Source organism: Pyxicephalus adspersus, chromosome 7, assembly GCF_032062135.1.
Source record: "Pyxicephalus adspersus chromosome 7, UCB_Pads_2.0, whole genome shotgun sequence".
Classification (NCBI taxonomy): domain Eukaryota; kingdom Metazoa; phylum Chordata; class Amphibia; order Anura; family Pyxicephalidae; genus Pyxicephalus; species Pyxicephalus adspersus.
In genome coordinates this window covers 15,610,520-15,635,122 of record NC_092864.1, presented here as the reverse complement: position 1 = coordinate 15,635,122, position 24,603 = coordinate 15,610,520, and the positions used below count along the sequence as shown (strand labels likewise).

General features: G+C 37.3%; 1 protein-coding gene across 1 annotated transcript in view; it reads left to right on the top strand.

The window, feature by feature from the left end:
- LOC140334764 (glucagon receptor-like) overlaps positions 1 to 24,603 on the top strand; it is a 50,620-nt gene that overhangs the window by 14,223 nt on the left and 11,794 nt on the right. Inside the window, exons 2-9 of the mRNA XM_072417005.1 lie at positions 7,574 to 7,634; positions 16,115 to 16,211; positions 17,107 to 17,214; positions 18,050 to 18,171; positions 20,192 to 20,298; positions 20,445 to 20,601; positions 21,398 to 21,557; positions 23,786 to 23,846. Of these exons, the coding sequence (XP_072273106.1) occupies positions 7,574 to 7,634; positions 16,115 to 16,211; positions 17,107 to 17,214; positions 18,050 to 18,171; positions 20,192 to 20,298; positions 20,445 to 20,601; positions 21,398 to 21,557; positions 23,786 to 23,846 (873 nt within the window). The remainder of the gene's footprint in view (positions 1 to 7,573; positions 7,635 to 16,114; positions 16,212 to 17,106; positions 17,215 to 18,049; positions 18,172 to 20,191; positions 20,299 to 20,444; positions 20,602 to 21,397; positions 21,558 to 23,785; positions 23,847 to 24,603) is intronic.

Genomic DNA, 24,603 nt, shown 5'->3' with positions numbered 1-24,603 from the left:
ACTATTTCAAAAATTTAATTTTGTATACATAGGCATATTTAGTTTAATTTTGCCTAATTTTCATGTTTCATTAGTTTTCTGTGAGGTTATTATTGAGATCATTTCAAAAACTAGAGCCAATCTAGCAAAACCAACTGTGCATCAAACATAACCTCAAATGACTTTATTCTGTATGGCAAGAATATGTTTGTTGACCAGTGTTATTATTAATAATAATAATAATAATAATAATAATAATTAATATTATTATTATTATTATTACCATTATTTACCAGACAGCAGGTAACAAGTGTGAAATTTAGCTCTGTGCTTAGCAAGAGTTTGGGTAAACACACAGCCGAATGATCAGCTAAATTCTTCTGTTTCCAGTTAAAGACAGAGCTGTCTAATTCTTCACTCTTAAAGATTAAGTAAACCCAAAACTTCCCAAAACAAAAAAATCCTACATACCTTCAATCCTGCAGAGCAGTTGATCCATTGGGAGGTTTCTTTCATCTGTCGTCCCGGTATCCGCCCTTGGTCCGGCACTCCAGGCCCGCCATCTTCTCCTCTTCTTCCAGGTTCTTCTTCCTACATCACCCGAGGAGTTGGGGTGACGTAGATTGGGAAACAAACTTGCCGACCTCACTGCGCATGTGCGAGATCGACAATTTTTCCCCTTTTGATGCTCGGGCATGTGCAGTAGGAGCAGCCAATAGCCTCCGGGATACCTACATCACGCATCCCAGGAGGCTGCTCCTACTGCACATGCCCGAGCTCTGCTCTGCTCTCCCATTCACTCTCAATCACCTAAGCGATCTAGAATTAAGGGGGCGGTACTGCACCCTTTTTTTTAAACACAAACAGAATTTTTACTTTAAATAAAAGGATTGTCTACCCTTTTATGAAAAGGTGAAAATTCTGAGTTTAGGTACGCTTTAAGTAGCTGTCAGCATGTGCAGAGCTAATTCTAGACTCTCTGCAACTCATCATGCACTGAACACACTGAAGCATGGAGGCAGTCCGTATTGAAAGTTAATGTTATGGAGACAACAAGTTAATATTTGACCTCATACCTTATCGACCAATGCAATGTACAAATTGAGTAAAGGTGTTTTTATTTTGTTAACTTTTTAACAAACTTTTAACTAACTTTGTAATAAAAACAATATAAATATTAAAAAATATGAGTAGGGCTAATTATGTTTTAAATATAAAAGCATTCTAAAAAAGTTAGTAACATCATCTTGACCCAACCAATAAAAATGGTTGAAGACTCAGGACCTGGAAGTAGATTGGGTAATGATGGAAGCATCAGTGTTTGAGTGGAGGAGCCATAATGTGGAAATATGCATGCTTGCAAATCACTTAAACCTCCAGGGACTCAAAACGTTGATGGAGGGGGGTTAAATTCCATTTTAATTATTCAAATATAGACTGCTTGCTATAGGAGGCTTTATATGTTCATTTTTCAAAGATAATTTTGCATACCCCCCCGTTATGTTTGATGCTTAGAAGTTGGATGACTGTTTTACTGAAGTTGGTGTGCTGACTTACCAGTAGAATGTTTGTTGCTGTATTGATTTCTGACAATCGTAATGAAAAATATTTTATCTGATTCCAAATTGAATGGAAAGAACTTTTAAGCCAATGTTTTGTGAAGCCTAGAAGGATAGTAAAAAAAGCTGTTCCTTCTTTAAGCATATCCTAAATCATCATTTTCATGATGAATAATGAGATCAACCAACTGTATATCAGTTATCAGTCATGTTTTTTTTTGTTTTATGGATTTAGGTTTTAACTATAAATCTCTATTGGGGCAGGTGTGTGTTTTATTACAAATATGTGTAGGTAGTGTGTAATTTGTTGTTTTTGGCATATTTAGCATGCACAAGAATACCTATTGTTATGCACTTGGGGGCTAACAACATGCATGCTTCATAAGGGGAATACATTTGGGGAGTCAGAAATGGAAAGGGATCTGGGGGTTCTGGTAGATCATAGACTTAATAACAGCATGCAATGCTGCAAGATCTTAAGCTAGCAAAGTACTTTATTGTAATAAAAGAGGAATAGACTGCAGAGATGGAGACATTATCCTGCCCCTGTACAAAGCATTGGTCAGACCTCATCTGGAATATCCAGTCCAGTTTGGGATCAGTTCACAAAAAGGACATTGTGAAATTGGGGAGAGTGCAGAGAAGGGCAACTAAACTAATAAACGGAATGGAGGAGCTCAGCTATGAGGAGAGATTAGCTGAACTGAATCTATTCTCCCTTCAGAAGAGACTTATCGGGGATATGATCACCCTGTATAAATATATAAACAGTCCATATAGAGAAAATGCTTAAACATTATTCAATCTAAGGTCATTGTGAAGGACAAGGGGGTGTTTTTTGCGCCTGGTGGAAAAGAAGTTTATTGTCTGAAGTTATTCTTTACAGTAAGGTCTGTGAAAATGTGGAATAGGCTCCCCCAGGAAGTAGTTTTAACACTTTCTGTAGGTTGTTTTATAAAAAGGCTGGATGCATTTCTATAACCATATTTTATAACTGAGTATTACATTTTAAATGAAATGACACCATAGACTGTTGATCCAGGGAACATTCGATTGCCTTAAAGAATCAAGAAGGATTTATTTACCGTTGCAGTAAATTGAACCAGACTTTATAAGGATTTTTTGCCTTCCTCTGGATCAACTGTTCATTTATGTTTCTATGTGAAATATGCAGGTTTTCTAGTATGTTTATTTTTACTAGGTTTTCTAGAATGTTTCCTTTTTTCCTTTTCTATATGAACTTTTTTTCTTTTTTCAACCTGATGTAATTATGTGACACAAGGTATTTGAGAATTTCGGACACAATCAAAGGTAGAATTCTGCACTTGTGGTTGCCCATGTCATTTTATTTTCTATCTGTATTCCATTAAGGAGATTTCCTTTAATTCCTTTTCCTGTAGACACACCAGAAGGTGAGAGAACATCTCTTTATCCCCTTATTTAGTTGCTGCTACAACACATGTCCCTATTGATTACCTGTTTATCCTTCTGTTGACAACTCAAAGTTGTGGATTTTCTTATCGCCTCTCCCACACCTGCATGAGATATTGTGCTTTAAAAGTGACTCTTCCCACTGGCCGCCAACTTCTAGGCTTTGTTCTGCAATATGCTGGGTAGTGATGAAAGAACAGGGAGAAGTGTAGATCTGCCAATTTTTAATTTGTCTTAGTGTTTTAGATTAATAATGTCTAATCATGATTTATGAGTTATATAGAGATTCTCTGGAGATCAGGCTCATTTTCTTGCATATATTTAGGAGAAAATTAGAATTTCAAACTTCCCGACTTGACAGGTTACAAAAGTTTTAATAATTACTGGTTAATAAGTTAATAACTGGTTAATAAATTAAAAAGTGCTGGATAGTGCTATAATTATGAACACATCTCAAATCATCTGGGACTGTAACTTTCCTTTTAGGTCCCATATTTCTTTTAGTATAAGTAAACCCAAAAAAATTGAGAGATGATACCCTTCTTAACCTGGGCCCTCATAGCTGGTTCTTGCAAACATAGCCTTGAGTGGTGCATCTCTAAATTATATATACAATTCTTCTATATGATGTATTATTATAGTATGTTTTTTTTTCATTTTGTAGATTATTGTTTTGTGTTTTTTCATGTATATCAATCATTTATTATACAGGTCTGATATGCCCACTTTGCTCCTGAAGAAGCAGACATTACAATCTGCGAAACGCGTTGATTTACTTTTGGGACAAATGTGAATTAAAAAGACTATAATAAAGGAATGTTTAGTTTCACACATAAATATTCACAGACTATTTGCACAATATGACATTTTATCTGCAAACCAATCCACTCCAATGTTGCAATTTTTACACCATTTCAGGTGATTCAATCTTCAATCTCCAGTCCTCTTTCAAATTTGAAATATGTGGCATTTTGATTGGTCCGACTTGGGTAAAGTAACTCTATGGGTCTGATTTATTAAAACTCCCCAAGGCTGGAGAGGATACACTTTCATCAGTGAAGGCGATCCAGCACACATGGAATGGATTTCTTAAAAGTCATTTACTATTTGTTTGCAAATGTTCTCAGTTCTGGACCATTCCAGGTTTGCTGTATCACCAAGCTTCACTGATGAAAGTGTATCTTCTCCAGCCTTGGAGAGCTTTAATAAATCAGGCTCCATGGGTGCACATTGTGGGATTCACTGCCCCACAATGTTACCGATGTGCTGCACTGTAGACTTTGTTCTGTGTGCCATCAGGCGGTTGGAAACATCTATGATAAAAGTGACATACACAAGCCTAGATGCCAGGTGCAAGGTAAAACTGTTTCCATATATAAAGTTCAAATATGGATTTAGCTTCTTGACTGAAAGTATAAACTAAGTATATTTTTTAGACACATACAGGCTATATTTATTAATTAAAAAAAAAAAAAATACTAGCTGCCTGGTCGTCATGTTGGCCATCATGCTTTGGTGAACTGGAATAATAATAAGGACTTCAGACTTTTCTGTGACTTTCCCTAGTTGCATACTTTTTTTCCAGATCATTGATTGGGAGCATTCTGAACTTAAAAGGCCAAAGCAAGAGCCAGTGAACCAACATTTTCAGAGGGAGTTCAGCAAATGCCTCTCATATTTAAAATATAATTGTAATTGCCATTCCTATTATTCTGAGTTTTCATAAATCCAAATGCCCATATTGTAGAATCAGATCTGATCACTTTCTGCCACGTCACTTCAAAATTCAATGCTTTATGTATTTCTTGCTGTTTCACCATCGCTGTTATAAATAGCCTTGTTTGTGATGAAGGTGGTAGTGTGCAAATGTGGAGCAGTGACGCACGTATCGTCTCATGAGACCTCCAGCAAACCTTTTATATACCGTCCGACCTTGATCTAAGAAATGCAGTTCAGGTGTGAAAAAGGCTTTGAAATTCATTCTTTTACAATAAAACATATACCATTTCTATTTCTAAAAATAGGTTTGAAGAGTAAAAGGATAAAAAAAATATTATTAAAGTAATTCATTACTAGGTTGAGGTTGACCTTGCATCTGATTTTTAAATGACAAATCCATTTATAATTCTATATATATATATATATATGTATATATATATATATATATATATATATATATATTGTGAAAGAGTGTCACTAAGAGTGGCAGGAAAGTGTATTAAAGGCTCCAGGGAAAGAGAGTATTAATAGGTTTGGATAGGTTTCCTAGGGAAGAAACCAGGGACTATAGGGCCCTGGAGTCGGCCAAGGGAGTGAAAGGGTGGGTTCCCTGGCCCAACCCAAGCCTGATTTGGGTTATATTCACATGCACTCAGGTGCAATGGAGAGATGATCAGCCAGTGTGTGGCAGGCTGTAGTGTCATCAGTCAGAGGCTGGAGTGTGATGAGAAGGCAGCCAGAGGGTTCCAGGCTGAGAAGGCAACCAGAGGGTTCTAGGCTGAGAAGGCAGGCAGAAACTGTTCTAGGCTGTGAAGGGAGACAGAATCTGTTCAAGGCAGGAGAAGGGAGTCAGAGTGGGTTCCAGGCCGCATGAGAGTGGACACAGTTCCAGGAAAGCCAGCGGGCAAAACCAGATTGGAACTGTGAGTGAAACAGTGTTGATTTAGTGTGTGTTAGTAAGAGAGGGCCCCTAAGTGAGGTAGCAAGAGGCCCAGCCGGGCTACTGTTGGTTATTTTTGTTCTGAAGTGCTGGAGAGTGTGCCCTAACACTTGCCTAAACAAATAAACCTGCTGTTATTTTGGACTTTTGGAGTCTACTGCTTCTGATCTGCCCTGTAAGCATACCGTTATCATGAGCAACCCCCAGTAATATACCACAATATATATATATGTGGGAAATTGAAAGTAACTTTCAATGCAATATTTACCCTATGGCTCCCGCTATCCCCTGCAGACTTAGCAAACATGCTCTGAGCCGCTTCTGAGATGCCTTGCACTATTTAATGCACTTCCTATGAGCTCAGGGTGTCAAGGACCCTATCATCAAAACACTCTCGGCTCAAAGACATATACTGTACACTGTCACATAGCAATGTACTTTGCAGTATTCAGGAACCACCCAATGTTGGCAGATAACAAAGCCATGTAACATTAGCGTGTTGCCAAAAACTCCTAGAGATGGAAAAACTTTTTTTTTTTGTAAAGGGGTTTGGGGGTTGCTCAAAGGGGGTTAGGGAAAGAGGCAGCTAGTCTGTAGTTGGGATTTAAGGTGACTTTGTAGCCATTAATTTTATTTTTCAATCTAAAGCCTATTTTAGATCTGGTTAGGACTGTAGTTTAATCTGTGGCAGAACACTGTGGCAAATGGTTTGTAATAATTGTGTGCATATATCTGCAATCAAAAAATCAAAGTCACTTTGGCTGCACAGTTGCTATCCCTTGGGAGAAAGAACGTCCTCCCTATTGTGTGGTAATCCCCCCACCTCCTAGATTGTAAACTGCTCAGGGCAGGGTCCTCTCCTCCTCCTGTGTCACTGTCTGTCATTTGCAGCCCCTATTTAATGTACAGCGCTGTGTAATATGTTGGCACTATATAAATCCCATTTATAAATAATAATATTAATAATAATAACAAAAATTAGCTCAGGCTCAATCATTTACCTGTGGTGGGGTTTGCTGCTCCGGGGAGCACAGCAGCAGTTTGCTTTAATTCCAGGAGAAGCCAACCGTACGTATGTATAAAAATTGAATTTATACCTTCTCAGATTGCATTTGTCACATACCCGATCCAGGGTCCTGCCTTTTATGCACCTATTTTTCATTCGCCAACCTAGCCTCAACCCCTAATTTTTTTAAATGTCTTTTAAGGAGTCCTAGTATTCTGCCTTAAGTCCAAAATTAATTCTAGCATTTTTATTAAGTTAGCAAAAAAGGGGTTTCACCTGAGCTACAAAATTTTTGCATTTATAAATTGCCAACACAGTACAAGATTCTACTACTGCCATTCCAATAATGAAAGACTCAACTCCATCAGCTCTGTATAGGAGCAACTTTCCAAGACTTTTCTAGAGTGGCCCCAACTCTCTGGAATGGTCTTCCTCATCCTATTCGGCTTGCTCCTACTTTCTGCTCATTTAAAAGACCACTTGAAATCCATTTTTTCAATGTTGCCTATCCATCTTCTTCTGTCTTCTAAACCCTCACTACTTCCCATAATTCCATATCTCCCTTCCTATTGTATGTTACTTCCCCCATCTCCTAGATTCTAAGCTCTTCGGGGCAGGTTCCTCTCCTCCTCCTGTGTCACTGTCTGTATTTGTCTGTCATTTGCAACCCCTATTTAATATACAGCGCTGCGTAATATGTTGGCTCCATATAAATCCTGTTTATTAGTAGTAATAATAATAATATTAATATTAAAGTGCCTTTTGTCCAATTTTAACTAAACATGGTAATAAAGCAAGAATGAAGATGACTGCAGAGCATGTAAAACAAACCAGCTAATGTATATTTCCATCCTGGCAGATTCTTTTGAAACAGGAGAAATGATGTGAAGGGATCCTGGATTTAATGGCTAATCCTGTTTGTCTTTTGTCCCCCCCCAGGTGGATGCGATCCCCACCTCTGCTCTCGCTGCTTAGCCTGTGCACCCTCTGTCACTCACAGGTAAGTCAGACAGACGCTGGTCACTGTGACTGCGCTGATTTCCTTTGAGTTATTTTAGGATAATAGCAATACCAATTATTAAACCTGGGAAAGTGTGTGTGTGTGGGGGGGAAGGGGGGGGGGGGGGGTTGACACTTTATGATTGCTGATGCTCTTTTAACTAGTATCCTGTTTTTTCTAAGATTATTCCATAGCCCCAGCTGTATAAACTGCGATCCACATTTTTCAAACAAATGAAACATTTTTTTCTTTCTTTACAATTTCATTGTGCACAATTTCCTCAAAAGATCAGCATTGTTTGTTTTTTGGTTTAACCATTGTCAAATTAATATCCCTACTGATTTCCCAGCTGAGCTCAAACTGCATAGACATTTGCTATGCCAAGCTTTGTACTGTGCATGTTAATCCATTACTGTAGGTTTTATGTCTTTTACATACATCAAAAAGATTAGAATTCATATTTTAAATTATGATATATTTAAGTATATACTAAAATAATTTGCCCTTGAAATGTAATTAAAATCTAGGTTTATTCTCAAGTAACACCTAGTGGCATATTATGTAACTGCATCTTTAGTTTGACAGATCATAACTGTCAAAGACAAGTTGTTTGTAGCACACGTTACTCCATGTTACACATGGAGAATACATGACCATCTACAGGTAGCCAATACTAATGCATATAAGATCATTCAAGAGCAAATTACAAATTATATCTAATTTAAAAGTGCATATTGGTTTAACCCAGTGTTTCCTTTAGAGGTTTGCTAGCAGTTCCTTATAGGCAATGGGCAATTTGTTTCTCTCAGGTCAGTTACCAATGATCTTTTTTACCTATCTGTAAGGGTGACATTCTACTCAATGACCAGTAACTTACCATAACTTCCCATTGACCATTATGTTCTTGTACTGTTACTTGTGGGTATAATAATTATAGCAGGGGTTCCCTGAACACATGAAAGTTATTTCAAAGGTTCCCCCTTTTGTTAAAAAGGTAAAGAAAAAAACGACTTGTTTAACCTATAAACTACAAGCCGAGCCCACAATAATTCATTTTTTTCACCATTTTAAATAAATGTTTTTTTGATGTATTTATTCACTTTCATTTTATTGGCTTTTCTGTTGATTACTGTTTTGAATGTTAGCAGTGCCAGACGTGTTTTTGCCTTTGGTTTATACTTGAGTCTATAGTAGGTATCTTGGTTTATATTTGGATTGTTTTTTATTCAAGCATATATGGCATATGATTTTGAAGGCTACTCACAGATAACAATGGAGGTCAGAGGCCAAAAAAATATATATATGAAAACAAAATTGTAATATATTGCTGCTTTTCAGCCCCTAAATGTTTTGGCTGAATTAGTTTTTTTATTTTTTACATATTTACCTTTTTTTCTGGTGCACATATAGGAACATAGATCTATAGTTCACAGAAGATTGCTGTAAGGGTGAGACCATTGTTTGGTGTTTTTTTAAGTCTATACCTGGTGACCCCAATTCCTGCTGTGAAGGTCCATGCACTTAAAGCGAAAGGAAACCCAAAACAAAAAAAATCACACTTACCTTTAACCCCACAGAGCAGTCTATCTGTCAGGAGGTTTCTTTCATCAGGTCCCGCAACGTACCAGCATCTGTCTTTGGCTGGTGCAGAGGGAGTGCCAGGTGCCACCATCTTCTTCTCTCTTTTTTCGCGTTCTTCTTCCTACGTCACCCGATCTTGCATTGCACAGGCGCAAGATTAGGTGACGTAGATTGGGAGAAAACTTGCTGATCTCAGGTTGGCAATTTTTTTTCCCTATTGATAAAAGGACTCCTTCCGCACACGCCCGAGATGCTCAGGCATGCGTAGAAGGAACAGCCAGTAGCCTACTGGAAATGCATGGTATCCTGGGAGGCTCTGCACTCCCAATTATTCTTGATCGAGTAGTCGAGCGGTCGGCAAACTTTTTGGACTACTAGGCAATTTCAGGAGGTCAAGAAAACACACTAGGCCAGAGAAAACAAGATGTCCAAGGAAAGGTTTTTTATTTAAAAAAACAGTACGATCAATGGGAAACATGATGTTGCATGTTCTTAGAGACGGATACAATATCAGGTTCTAATGATGAGAAGTTTAGCATCAGAATGTCATTAAGGTGATTGTCAGTGAGCTGAGAGCGCAGATTGTTCTTACAAAACTTCATTATGGAGAACAGCTGCTCGCACGAATAAGTGCTGCCAAACATTGCAATCACATGCTTGGCACGAGCTAACAACATTGGAAACTGAGCATGTGGCAGCTGACGGTAGAAGTCAATGAAAGTCTCTGTACGTCTGCGCGTGCTTGGCATCGAAATGCCCCTTGAGATTCAACCGCTTGAAAGTGCTGTTGGTGTCGTTGCACACTAAACACAGGGTTTTGTTGGCACGTTGGACGAAGAATAAATTGTCAGTCCATTGAAGACATGACGTTCGAGGTCAACCTTCCGGAGACTGGTAGATGCGCATTGCTTCTGCTCTTTAGGCATAGTAATTAAGGCTACTGTGCGGCAACTCGATGATATCAATGATATTGTGGAAACTTGTGATAATGCGACAATTCAAATGGGCCCGATCCAGCAATAAATAACTGGGGGGGGCGTTAGGCCGGAAAACTGGCTAGGCCATATCGGGCCTAAAGGCCGGAGTATGCCTACCTCTGGACTAGGCAATCAAGAATTAAGGATCAAGATGGCCTGAAGAATGAAACCAGAAAAAGGAGAAGAATGAAGGTGGTGGTGCCCATGACAGAATGGAGACAGGCGACTGCATATTGCGATTAGGCAGATAAGGTTCTTTTATTGCAGAAGGGTCATCACCTGTCCCTTATGCCATAAACGACCTGCCTGGTTATGATTATTCATTTCTAAAGTTTAGTTCTCGCTAATGTTATTGGGTGACAACTGTATCTCGATTGCTCTTCTGCTTTGTCACCCACTTACTCAAAAATTAGGTTGAATTAGTGATGCACTATTCATTCCATTTAATACTTTTGCTCATGCTCACACACTTTTTTATGTACATTTTAGATAAGCATCCAAGGACTCCATCAATAAAATCAAAAATGGAAATCATCATCTGCATGCACCAGTTCTCTTAACACTTTGAATATCTCCCATCCATTATTATTGGTTTTTAACCTTAGTTGATTTTCATTCTGCTGAAAATCCATTAAAATGCATTCTGGTGGGAATAAGTCTGAAGATAAATGTGATTGGTGGCTTTGGATTCAAGGCCATTATTGTTCATTATGTTATTTTTATCAAGCCATAAGCATTCTAAAATCAGTGCCATCCATGTGCAATAATTTGCTGTGCGCCTCATATGCTGTTACAAGTCTTCTCCAATGAAGTATTCCAGCAGGCAGGCTCGTGGAAGGAAGGTTTTGTGTGCTGCCAGCTGAATACTTGACATGTAATATTGATTAAACGCAAATCAGGCTGCTGGGATGAAGTGGACAGTGCTATCTTGTCATGTCTTTGCTTTATCAATTCTATCCCACACAAGCGTTGAATATGTTTTCAAGATGGATTGTTAAATTGATACAAGCCTGAACTAAGCATGTGGGAGAATGTGGCTGTCAAGAAGAATTTATCCACAGTAGGATATAGAAAAAAAATGAAAAAATAGATAATTCGTTGAAATATACTGATTTTTTCTAAAGTCTCTTCACCTCTTCACCATGGGGGGATCAGCATCGGGAGGGTAGTTGGGCCATCCCAGCACACAGTTGCCCCAGGACTTTAGTATGCAAAGGTTGGTGTCTGGGAAGGGTGATAGTGGATCAGGAGCCCACAGGACACAATGGGAAAACAGACAGCTCAGGGTGAGTAACCAGGGAATCCAAAGATCCAGCAGAGGCAAGTCAAAGAATGGTCATACATGCCAATAGTCATACACAGGTATGACACGATATTTAAGGATTGAGTCAAAGCAGAGTTAGGGTCACAAGAAAAGATTGTTCCAGGCAGCAAACAATTACAGGATCAGAGAACTAGCAGGTCAACCTAGCTAAACACTAAAATGGGCAACTGGAGGCTGGGAAGCTATAAAGGGCCAGTAGCCAATTGTGGGCATAGCTACAGAAGAAACTAGGGATGCTGCAAGCTGCAGAGCAATGGACGGATGTGCTTGATCTCCTTTTTTGCTGCAAGTGATGCCATCGGTGAGATAAAGGGGGTGCGCTAGACTGATTTGGCTTTCAACGTGGGATCGTTGGATAACACATATCTCCTAACATGTTTTCTGATCTATACCAAGTAATCTGACTATTCTTAGCAGCCCTTGCACCCTCTTAACTGCATGTAAAATAGACACATTGTCCTATCACCATCTACTTCTACATTTACATTAGTAATTTGTAGAAACTGCCAGTTGAGTTTCTCTATTGGTTTTACTTATTTTGACAAGTTTTTGTTTTGCTCTCACAAAAATAGCTTCATTTAGAATTCAACTATAATAATGCATTTGAATGTATAAAAAAAACATCTTGAGAATAACTTAGCCCATTCCACATTCAGTAATAATTCTGTAGGAAGTTACAGAACATCTTTACATTTAAATTTCCAATTTAAGTTTTTTTAAGAACAAAATAGATGAAGGTAGTATTTCAGACATGCATGACTTGGGTCAAAATGACATTAAATGATAATAAACATAAAGATACACATTGATATGATTCCTAATTTATTTGTACAGTGTGGGTAATATTAGTTTTTTATTAGTAATATTAATAATAATAACAAACATGACAGACATATACAGACAGTGACACAGGAGGAGCAGAGGACCCTCCCCCAAGAGCTTAAAATCTAGGAGATGGGGAAAGTAATGCACAAAAGGAGGGGAGATATGGAATGGTGGGTAAGTAGTGAGGGGTTTAAGAGACAGAAGAAGACAAGTAGGTAAGTTTGGAAAGATGGGTTTTGAGTGCCCTTTAAATGAGCAGAAAGTAGGAGCAAGCCGAATAGGAAGAGGAAGACCATTCTAGAGAGTCAGGGCAGCTCTAGAAAAGTCTTGGAGCCATGAGTGTGATGAGGTTATGAGTGAGGAAATAATTAGTAGGTCATTGGTGGAGCAAAGAGAACAGCTAGGGGAGCAATTTTTTACCAGGTCAGAAAGTGGGACAACAATGTTGTCTTCCCTGCTGCCTCATTCATTGTAATTACATAATGTTGTATCAAGCTGTTATGTTAAAGAACCAAACCATTTTCTTGCCTGAGGGCAGTTGCATACTTTCATGCCCACCTCTTCATGTGTAAAACAGTGGTGAGACATATATGTTGACTGCTATTACAAATTTGAGACTGAAATGCTAGTTGCTTTGCTGAGTTAGATGATCTCTGATTTTAGTGTTTTTTTTGGAACAGAACTTGAAAAACACGAGAAGTCAAGCTGAAGTACAATGCATGCTTTCCATTAGGGTATTAAAGGCCCTGGATCAGCAGGAGAAAGTTAAAAGGAGGAGAAATGGACAATTGTCATTTTCGTCCGGAAAGTCCATAAAGAGTTCCATCGCTTTTAATTTTCAATGCACATCCATCAAATAGTACGATCCAACGTTACCACCTGGCCACAATCTACCTGTTACTTGGCATTTTAATGACGGTGGTGGTCTTAGCATCAGGAAGACTTATTCTCAACAAGGTCAAGACCCAGTATACAGTCTGGGACTATTCAGAGCCTAATAATGACGAAATATTCTTTCATGTGATTAATTTAGAAAATAGGAACTGCAATGTAGGCAGCACCACCAAGCAACGAAAGATATAACAGCATATTTTCTGATCTTTACAGGGTCTTCTGACTCCACCTTATACCCATTGCACCATCTTCCCTTTAGCTGAATGTAGCTACAAATTTCCAAATGAGAACCAAAATTTAAAAAAAAATTAAACCGATTTCTAAATTTCTCTGATGCTTTGGTACCAAAAGGGGAAATACAGACCTGGGAAAAAGGAAAATGATTTGATGATGAGAATGTTCATTTGTACACATTAGGAAATGGGGGAACATCAAAGTACATTTTTGGAGATAAAGTTGGTTTCAACTAAACTGCTCCTTTAGCCACACCAAGGTATTATCATTTTAAAAACAGGCAGTAAAATAATTTTACAACGAGCCCTCATTGATCTCTATAGCTATAGGAATTATTTTTTAATTCATCTTCAAAATCCCACCAGCTCTGTGATGTAAAAACACATCTAAACTGTTAGAAAGTGATTGAAACCCAAAGTATATGTTAAGATTTCCATATATTCAGGCCATTTTACCACTGCTAATAGTTAGTCACATTCAGCCAGACTTGTTCTTGTATTGTTGAAGACGTTTCACAGCTTTCTAAGCAACTTAGTCAATTCTAAACTGATAAAGTAGCTTGGAAAGCTCTGAAACATCTTCCACATTACAAGACCAAGTCAAGCTGAATGTGTCTAACTACTGGAGTGGATTTTAATTTAACATTTCTGGTGTGATTTTTGAGGATCCTTGGGAATGAATGACTTCACAGTGCATAGAGCTAGAAAGGTCAGGGAATGTTTGTTGTAAAGCTTTTCACTATTTTTCCTTTTAATAAAAATCTTGGAAACATAAAAAGACTAATATATATATATATATATATATATATATATATATATATATATATACATACATACATTATATAAAATAGCAAAATGTCTAAATACCCAAGCACTTTACAAAGAGGCATGTTGGTTATTGTTGGCATTTAGAGTTGTATCAATAAAAATACATTCATTTTGTATTCCTCCCCACTCAAAGTTATTAGTTGGTGATTAAAAGTAGAGTATTTTTAATAGCATTAATAAATATAATCCTGAATAAACTGGCGTCACAACCCTTTATAAGAACCACCATTAAAAATGTCATTAAAAATACATTGATGGCAATAGAACACTAATCTGAATATATAAAATTAGGGCGAGGAGATGCACCTGATTAGTTCCATTTGTAGCCTTCCATCATCAGGGTTCCAGTAGGATCTTCTTGTGCCTTCTATAATTAGGGTGATCTGCGTTGGAGACCAAGTTTTTAATTATGTGCAATTGCTCATCACATTCATTGAATATTTCTAATTATTCACGGGGTTCTGTAGTGCAGGAAATAATTTCTCTATAATGAGCAGTGTTATATAATTCTGTTTAACAACCTTAATGCGTCATATTCTATAATGTGCTTAATGAAAGGGATATAGAAGGATTTACTTGATGCATATCAATAGGATCAACATGATATGAATAATTAAAATGATCTGCGTTGCTGGTTTTGTTCTGAAACCTTTATTTGATAGGGAATAATGTGGTTTTAGGGTCATACATGGGTCAGACATGGATGCTTCTAGCTAAGAATGGTCAACAATGGTTAACAATAACTCAATGAGATAATAGGTTGAGGTTTGACATGTTTAAGTCACACTGGTGGGTCTCAATGTTTCAGAGGACATGCATATGTCTCCAATGTTCCAATAAAATCATAAAACCAAGGAGCATTAGGTATATAAAAGTGTAAAAGTCACTTGAAGAAAAAATATTTAATTGGAGGTGTATGTATGCATACCATGACCTCTATTCACTTATTTTGAAAGTGAATATGTCACCATGTTCAAGCACAAGCAGCTCAAATCTACATTGAGCATGGCAAGCTGGATAGTAATGATCCTGATAAGTATATTTAGGCTAAATGTAAGCTATAATAAAAATGCTGGGCTAATCAGAAAATGATAATTAACTAAAAGCCCCCTAACCTAAGAGCATTTATATAGGATTGTCCATAATTGTGTAGTACATCTCAAAATCATTAAAATGGCCATAGATGGCCATACTGTGATGTCACAAGTACACTATATAGTCAAAGGTTTGTAGACATCAGATCACCGCCATTGATCTATGGTCAAAGTTAGGAGGACAACCCTCCCAATGGAAGGGTTCTGTAAATGTTACCAACATACAAAGACCCGTAGATAGCTGAATGCTTCCAGACATGTTGCAAAAGTTTGGAGAACCTTTTTATTTCCCCCCTGTGCACAATGCTAAGGTCCTTAAAGTCCTTGGACACCAATGTTGAGCCAATGTTCTCATCAAACATTAGTATCGGTCTTACAAATGTTCTTTTGACTAAAAGGATCCAAATTCGTACAGACATGCTCCAAGTTCTTGAAAAAAACCCTTTCCAGAAAAATGGAAGCTGGTATAGCCACAAAGCGCAGGACAGCCCCTTATTGACAGCCCTGGTTTTGGAATGGGATGTCCACCAAGCTTAGACAGGTGTGATAATCAGGACTTTCTGAATATATACTTTCTATAACAACAAAAAGAAACCAATGTTCCTGATCTTTTAACAATGGTATACTTTGTTAAATGTCAAGAATACAAGAATGTGTAATCAGAGTTAATACTATATATTACATATGTGAAAAAAAGCTTTGTTTTCTGGTATCTTTATTACAGAGTGTTGCAGGAAAGGTTCTGGAAAAAACAGTTGAAGAGTGGATGCGATATAAAGATGAGTGCTACCAATGGATGACAAGTACACCTCGACCTTTGGGTTAGTTGACACCATCCTTTTCAAATTTGTACGTTGTCACTGAAAGGAAAATAGACTCTGGGCTAATTTGTGCTTTATTTTTCAGTGACTACAAAAAAAAAAGAGAAAAAATACATAAAGCAAATGACATTATAGCCTTAATTGGATGAATCTTGTCATTATTGGGAATCTAATATTAAATGGGCAGATTGAAAAGGGAAAAAGTTAGCTATACTTAAATGTTTAAATATTTTTAAGCAAGTAAATATTGCTGAACATACCATGCAGAAAGTATATTACTGTTGGGTATATATATATATATATATATATATATATGAAATCAGCAGAGCTTCACCTCGTTCACCAAGCTAAGCGAAAAGGAGATAATTTACTTTGCTAAACAGTTGTAGTATTTCAACCCCTATTTGCCTAATGAACACTAGATTGCTCTCAAAAGAATCAAGTTGGTGGGGCTGCCATCAAAAATCTCTGAACCCCATACTAGGTAAACTTCCTGTCCCCCCTCCCCATATCTAAAATTTCCAACATTGATAGAAAAAAGTCAAGTTCCTATAATTGGGGCCTGGTAGGAGTACCCCTTGCCCCCCCCCCCCCCAATGACGGTCCTGGGGGTTGCTACCTTCTGCGACTTTCTTTGTTTAAGTAATTCCTGCAAAGAAAGCAATTATCACTTAACCTTACCTGTACTATAATCTCTACTGCCAATCTTGTTGAAAGCTTCTTAGCTTTCCGAACATGTTGTGCCGGAATTGTGGCCCCCATATCATCCCCTTCCTTGCAATGGTGAAATCTTCCTTAGTGGCACCAAGTCTTCTTGTAATGGTCATTCTTGAGTTTATGTGTGTTGTACAATCTCATTACTCCACCTTATTCTCCTTTTATTTTTTTTTTATAGGGCTGCACTGTAACCGCACATTTGACATGTATGCCTGCTGGCCAGATGGCACACCCGGGGCTACCACTAGTGTTTCTTGTCCTTATTATCTTCCCTGGTTCCAGAAAGGTATGGTCATAGATCACATTAGTTTTATGGAAATCTATTAAAATAATAAGGAAATATTAAGAAATGGAGGTGCGGGGGGTATAGGGAAAGCTTGGAACTGTTTTTCTTTATCTCTAGTTTGTTGGTCTATGTATACAGCCCAGAATTGTGGCCCCGTGTTGTCTCCAATAGTATATTCTCACAATGCTTTTATTAACTACCTAAGCTTTGGTGCTTGTACACCTCCCTTAATGGGCCAGAACATTTTTTTAGACCTTTTTATTCAAAAATAATTTTTTATTACATAAAGCAACAAAGCATGTGTATTTGTTAGAATAAACTGGACTTTCCTTTGGCAGTATTGCTTTGCAAAAACATGTTTTAATTTCTTTGGAATCTATAGCCTAAAATATATTTAACAAATGTGTTTTTAAGTTATTTGTACTCTTAATAAAAATTATATATTGAATTCTTTAATTTGTCCAATTTTAAATTATGCAAAAATGATGTTTCTGGCAATGTTATTTATATTTTTTTTAAAGAAAGCCTGTTCGAATGTTTTCATAATTTCTTGTTATGCAACACTGACAAATAAAGCAAACAAATTAAATGAAAGTGAAAAAAATGCTCAGTAATAAAAAATCTTTAAAATAATCATATGATACAAGGGGTGAAGCTTTGCAAAGAAAGTTATTCTGGTTGTCCCGTATGCATGAAGCTAACTAAATACAACCCCCATATGCAGTCATCCTGTATCCTAAGTTGTTTCATCATAATTCAATACATTTTGACATTGCTAAGTGTTTCAGAATGTACAGGATTGTTCTCAGACAGAAAATTCTGTGTGTGTTGGCAGTGAAGAACGGGCTGGTATCAAGACGCTGGGGTCTAGATGGCCAGTGGGAGATGATTAATGGGACTCAGGCTTGGAGGAACTCATCACAATGCGATGATGAGATGGAGGTGACAAGAGATGAGGTGAGGTTAAACTGTAGGATTTTGTTTTCCAATTATTATTTTAAATGTAGTGGCCGGGAAATTATTCTATTTCTTTATTATCAGTACTAGAAAACCGAATACAAAAAAAAAGTAAATTGAATATGAACTATTGCATTTTTTAAATTTACCTTCAAAATTTAAGTCTTGAGTTTTTTATTTTTAAATGCCTTGCGTGCTTGTCTTTTATATTTTGTTGAAAAAAAGAAAATCCTGTTCAAGTTTAAATAAATAGTGACTGGATCAGAGCAGTGATTCCTACCGCTCTTTCTTTTTTTATGTAGCCTCATTGAAAGTTTCAATTAGATGAAGAGTACCTGCAAGGAAGCAACTCTTGTTGTGTGTTCTTATTAGAAACCTACATGTGGGATCCACAAACAATTATTATGATTTTTATAAATTAGAATGATAGGTTGGTAGGTAGATAGATAGATAGATAGATAGATAGATAGATAGATAGATAGATAGATAGATCGATCGATAAACAGACATGGATAGATTAATAGATAAATGATTGATTGATTGATAGATTGATGGGTAAATATTAGATAGATGGACACAAGATGAAATTAATCAATAGATAGATGGATCCATAGGTAATTGATATCTGGATAGATAGATAGATAGATAGATAGACATGGATAAATAGATGATAGATAGATCAATAGAGGGATCAGTGGGTAGATAGTAGATGTAGCTAGATGGACACATGGATTGATGAATTGATTGATGAATGGATGGATGAAAAAAATGATGTGTGGATAGATGGATGGATAGATTCATAGATAGATAGGTAGAAAGATTGGCATGTATAAATAGATGATAAATAGATCAATAGATAAATCAATGGGTAGATAGATTAAGTTAGATAGTCACATGGGTCGATGGATGGATGGATTGATTGATGGATGGATAGAAAAAGTAATCAAGAGATAGACTAATAGACAGATGGATTGATGGGTAAATTGATGGGTGGATAGATGGACAGATAGATAAATGAAACAATCAATTGATGTATAGATAGATGGATCGATAGATAAATTGATGTGTGGATAAAGAGATGGATAGACCCACAGACAGATAGGTAGAAAGATAGACATTGATAGATGGATGGATGGATAGATAGATAGATAGATAGATGATAGGTAGATCAATAGATGCATATCAATGTGTAGATAGATGTACTTAGATGGATCGATAGATGGATAAATAGAAAAATAGTTCAATGGATAGATTGATAGACAGATGGATATATGGGTAAATAGATTTATAGATAGATCGATAGTCCAGTGAGTAGACAGTAAATGTAGATAGATAGACAAACATGGATAGGTAGATGGACACATAGATCAATAGATGGATAGATGGATTGATACATAGGTGATAGATAAACATGGATAGATGGGGAGATAGGTTGATCAGTGGGTGGATAGATAGATACATACTACATTAATTGCCTAAATGTTTAGATAGAAAGAGTACAGGCCTACTATATCTTACAGTAGTTTAGAAAATCACATAGATAGATAATTTTAGCATCCTGATCGTTTCTCTTTGCCATACCATTATCTACAATTCAAATTCAGCAACAATTTTTATCATTAACACAGGCATCAAATTTATATTAGCAATTCGCACATCCCATGAATAGAGAAAGAGTTGGGTTTGCCTGTTTTGACAAGTAAACTTTGTTATCCTCTGGCAAAAATCAACATGTTTAAAATTCAACTACTGATAAATGTGAATATGTAACATTGCGGAATTATTCCGGTCCATTTGGAATGCAATAATGATTCTGTAGGAAATTTGAGTAGATTAATAAATTCTGATTTCCCAAACCCAAGTCCACCTGGAGATTGCAAAATGTCATTCATTTCCTTGGGTAATTTTTAACTTGTTTTTTGTGTAACATAATTAAAGGGCACCTGTCAGAGTTACCAAATTTGTGATTTGAATATTAAGAAGGTATTTGATGAATGAATGATTTGTCTGTGTTTTCCAGGTGGTGACAAGAGACTTGTTACTCAGTTTTAGAGCCCTATACACTGTTGGGTATTCGGTGTCGTTGTTGGCGCTCCTGTCATCCTTGCTGATCCTTACCATGTGTCGGTAAGTGTTCCCACCCTTCCTTTATTGACATGCAGGACATTAGGCCGGTGGGTCCTGGGTCCTAGTGGGCTTTCCCCCCATTTCTTGAGCAGCCCTGATGACTTTACTAACTGGCACAATCTTCCGATTTCTTGATATCTCTCCAGAAAGTTGCGCTGCACACGGAATTACATCCACGCCAATCTGTTCTTCTCCTTTGCTCTACGTGGAATCTCGGTCATTGTGAGGGATGTTTTGCAGGAGAAGAGATGGGGAATGCAAATCATTGATGTCTCTGACTGGGAGGTCCTGATCAGCAACAAGGTTGGGGTCACTTTGTTCTTCTCCCCATTGGTAAAAGATATCATACCATATTGCCATACATTCCAGATGATAAATAAACTCTGTATTTAATGTGTTTTGTACTCTGCCATATAACGGGAGTTGCAGTGGTATTGGATCAGATGGGGATTATAGTTGAATGTTTTTTTAAGGTTTTTTTAGGGGGGGGTTAATCTAGTTTATACTCAAGTATAAATCCAAAAGCATTAGTGGATTAGCTCCAAGGGAAATGGAATATGCAATTGCCAAACAACATAAATGATCTGAAGATGTGATTGTTGTAGTTGAGTACTTTTCTTCATTTAAAGATTTGTCTAAAATGCCAATGTATTCCAAGGTCATACTATGCTCCCTTTTGGAATAATGTAATTATAGGATGTCAACTGCTGCCCTCCTGAATATGTGATCCCTGAAGAAGGGGGCATCTTAAGACTTCCGAAACGCATTGACATTTAAGGTATTCTGTGCAACTGAAAGGACAAAACTGCAAAAAATATTCCTACAGATTATTTACATTTGATGCTGATGCATTTTTATTCAGTCCTGGAGATTTTTATGTTTTCTGTTCAAACTGAACAAATAGTTTTGAAACTCGAAATTTATTGTATTCTAACTAGTCATCCCATCTGCATTAGTTGTCTAATTGCAGCCATTGAGAAGAATGATTTCCTTCAATGTGAAACAAGACAAATGATTATGTGTTTCATACAAAGCTATTTAAACATTTTATTTAGTTGATATATAGGCATTGCTTTAACATAGAATGTCATTATTACAGGCTGCAGTTGGGTGTCGTACGGCACAAGTAATAATGCAGTATTGTATTCTGGCCAATCACTATTGGTTTGTAGTGGAGGCGGTTTACCTGTATAAAGTGCTAATTGGAGCGGTGTTCTCTGAGAAGAACAATTACACCTTGTACCTGTACCTTGGATGGGGTAAGTGGATGAACCCAATGACAATGAATGACTGGCGCAAGACCATTTCTTTCAACCAAACCCTTTTTGAGTATGAGCATGCATGTCTATTAATATAAAAGTAGGGAAGCAGGAGGAAATCCCTGAGGCTGGCTTATGCTTGAATTAAAAAATGGATGTTAGAAGACAATCTGCACCCATCCTTGCCTTGAGGTGCCTTTGATGTCTGCAAAAGCCACAACATGTTAATAATATGTTTTAATGATTTGGTTAAAACTAGTAGAAAGTTCCAATTTTGTATCAATGAGTATCTAGAATACTAGTAGAAAGTTCCAATTTTGTATCAATGAGTATCTAGGATACTAGTAGAAAGTTCCAATTTTGCATCCAATTTGTATCCATACCTAAATTCAGGTAGTCCTGGGTTAAGGACATCCGACATATGAACGCCTCGTAGATACGAACTGAACTGAAAAGAGGCTTGAAGGGTGAGGGGGCAGTTTGCATGACTTGCAGAAGAAATCTTTTGCTAAACACAGCTGAGGTTTACTGAGCTCTTTCTGCGGCCTCTTGCAACTCTTTAATGATCTAGACAAACTATACGTGTTTCTTTTTGCATATCAAAGCACCGCTTGCTCCAGAAGTTAATAAATGTCTAGGTTCCATAAAGGTTTTTTTTTTGCTTTGTGATTAACTCACAGTGAGGATTTTATACAGTAACTGACACCATGCTGCCTAATATTATGTTGAGACAAACATCTGTCTTAATTGCATTTTTTTTTTAAATATTGTACATGTTCCAACTTACATACGAATTCAACTTAAGAACAAACCTACAGTCCCTATCTTGTATGCAACCCGGGGACTACCTGTATGTATGTACACTCTAACAATACACTTTTTATATTTTGTACCTTTTAGTTACATTTACTATTACATGTGTTTTGTTCCATCTATTTAAAATAAGTAAATACCTGTTGATCGTTCCGAGTCCTGTTATCACCCCTGTCTAGTTCACCTAGACTAAAGACAGCTCCTACGTATGATATGACAATGAGGGGACAAGGAGGTGCTCTTTAGTCCAACCACATTTCTGGACTGATATTCTAAAGTACTCAAAGACTGAAAAAAATTCTAGGGCAATCTAGCTGATCCTAAAAAAGCTCAAATAGATTTCCTAAAAATGGTTTGCTTTTCGTGGCCAATGTTTTCAATCCTGAACCAGATTGCAGCTGAAATTAGTAAGAAATACTAAAACGACAACTGTGATTTATTACAAAAAAAAAATCATTCCAGACGTGCAAAAAGCTATATTAATACATCTGCCATTTCACTGACCTTTTAAAAATTCAATCTGTGGGCTGCTATGACATAGGCCAAGTTTTCAGAGGTTTCCCACGTAATAGACAATTTAAATAAACTTTAAACAAATAATTCCAGGTTTGCTAGATTATCTAGGTCAGGAATGTCCATAGTCCGGCCTGGGGGCCAAAAGCGGCCCGTGTTCACCGGCCCACAGCTTCTGTCATAAAATCAATAATATGCAACCTGCCAGCTCTGTTGACCACAGTATAAAATACAAGTGTACAAAAAAAGCTATTTTATATTTCATTAAAGTTGATTAACCACCTTGCAATTATCGTCCCACTACTCGACAGGCATATTCAGCAGGATGGGAGTCCCCATGTGTGCACAGGGAATCCCCTATGTCATTATAGTGGGCGTGTGCTGTTCGGGCCCCGCCCTGACCACACCCTGACCACGCACTGACAGATTCCGTGCACAGGGAATCCCTCACATCACCCTAGAGGGCGTGTGCTGTGCCGGACCCACACGGACCATGCCCACTCCGATTCTGTACACAGGGAATCCCTCACGTGACCCTGATGGGCGTGTGCTGTGCGGGACCCACACAGACCACACCCACACTAACCCTGGTTAGTAGTCAGCCCCCACACATTTTCACCTTACCAAATCTGGCCCTCTTTGCAAAAAGTTTGAACACCCCTGATCTAGGTTTTATCTCTCATGATGGTTTATCCTCTCCAGTAGAATTGTTCAGGCCTTTCTCGTCTTTAGTAGACAACTCTGCTCCTCCACAGTTACTGTATAGTGAATATACATTCACTATCTGGAGATTTAGATCACCAAATGAAAAAAAGCCTTAAAATAATTCAGCTGCCATATCTAAAAACTGTTAAACTGCAATACATTTCTTTTTTTTAACTGATATTTTTCCTCCTCCACAGGGACTCCGGTACTGTTTGTTGTTCCCTGGATGACACTCAAATATCTCAAAGAGAACAAAGAGTAAGATAAAATTTTATTTATTAATAAGATAAATCTATCCCTGTATGCCAACACTATGCAAAGATTATTTACGAAATACACTGAGATTATTTTTAGTACCTTATCGCTGTTCTCCACTTTTCTACCTGCATTGGAGGCCCATAACCCCATGGTCAACCGATCATAGATTGGTCACTGACCAAAATTCACACAATTAAATGCCAGGTCACATGAGCAGAATGGAGGAAAATATGATTGTAACTGTAATCTAGGAAATGTGATTGTAATTAATGCGAGATAGAAAAATATTTTACCAGTCAATATAATCATAAAGATTTGTAGGGATTCTAAATATTGACAATAATGTTTCTTAAGTCAAATGAACTATAGATCAAAGGTCACTGTCAGAATACAGACTATTGGCCGCCATTAGATCATAGACTTTAGGTGACTATCAGTTCACCGACTTTAGCCCATCACCTAACCATAGGCTATAGGCCACCAATGGACCACAAACTACCATTGCCTATAGACTGTCAGCAGACCAGGAACAATAAGGCAGCATCAGAACAAAGACCACAGGTCATTATCTAACCATAAACAACAAGTCACTCAGAGCAGACAGTGCTTACAGACCAATGATTAGGCAACTGTTGGATCATAGAATATATGCCACCATTACATTATGCACCCAAAATCACAGGTAGACCACATACATAGGTCACCAATTAAGACAGTCTACCATAGGTCTGCACACCAAATGCACCTTTATAACATA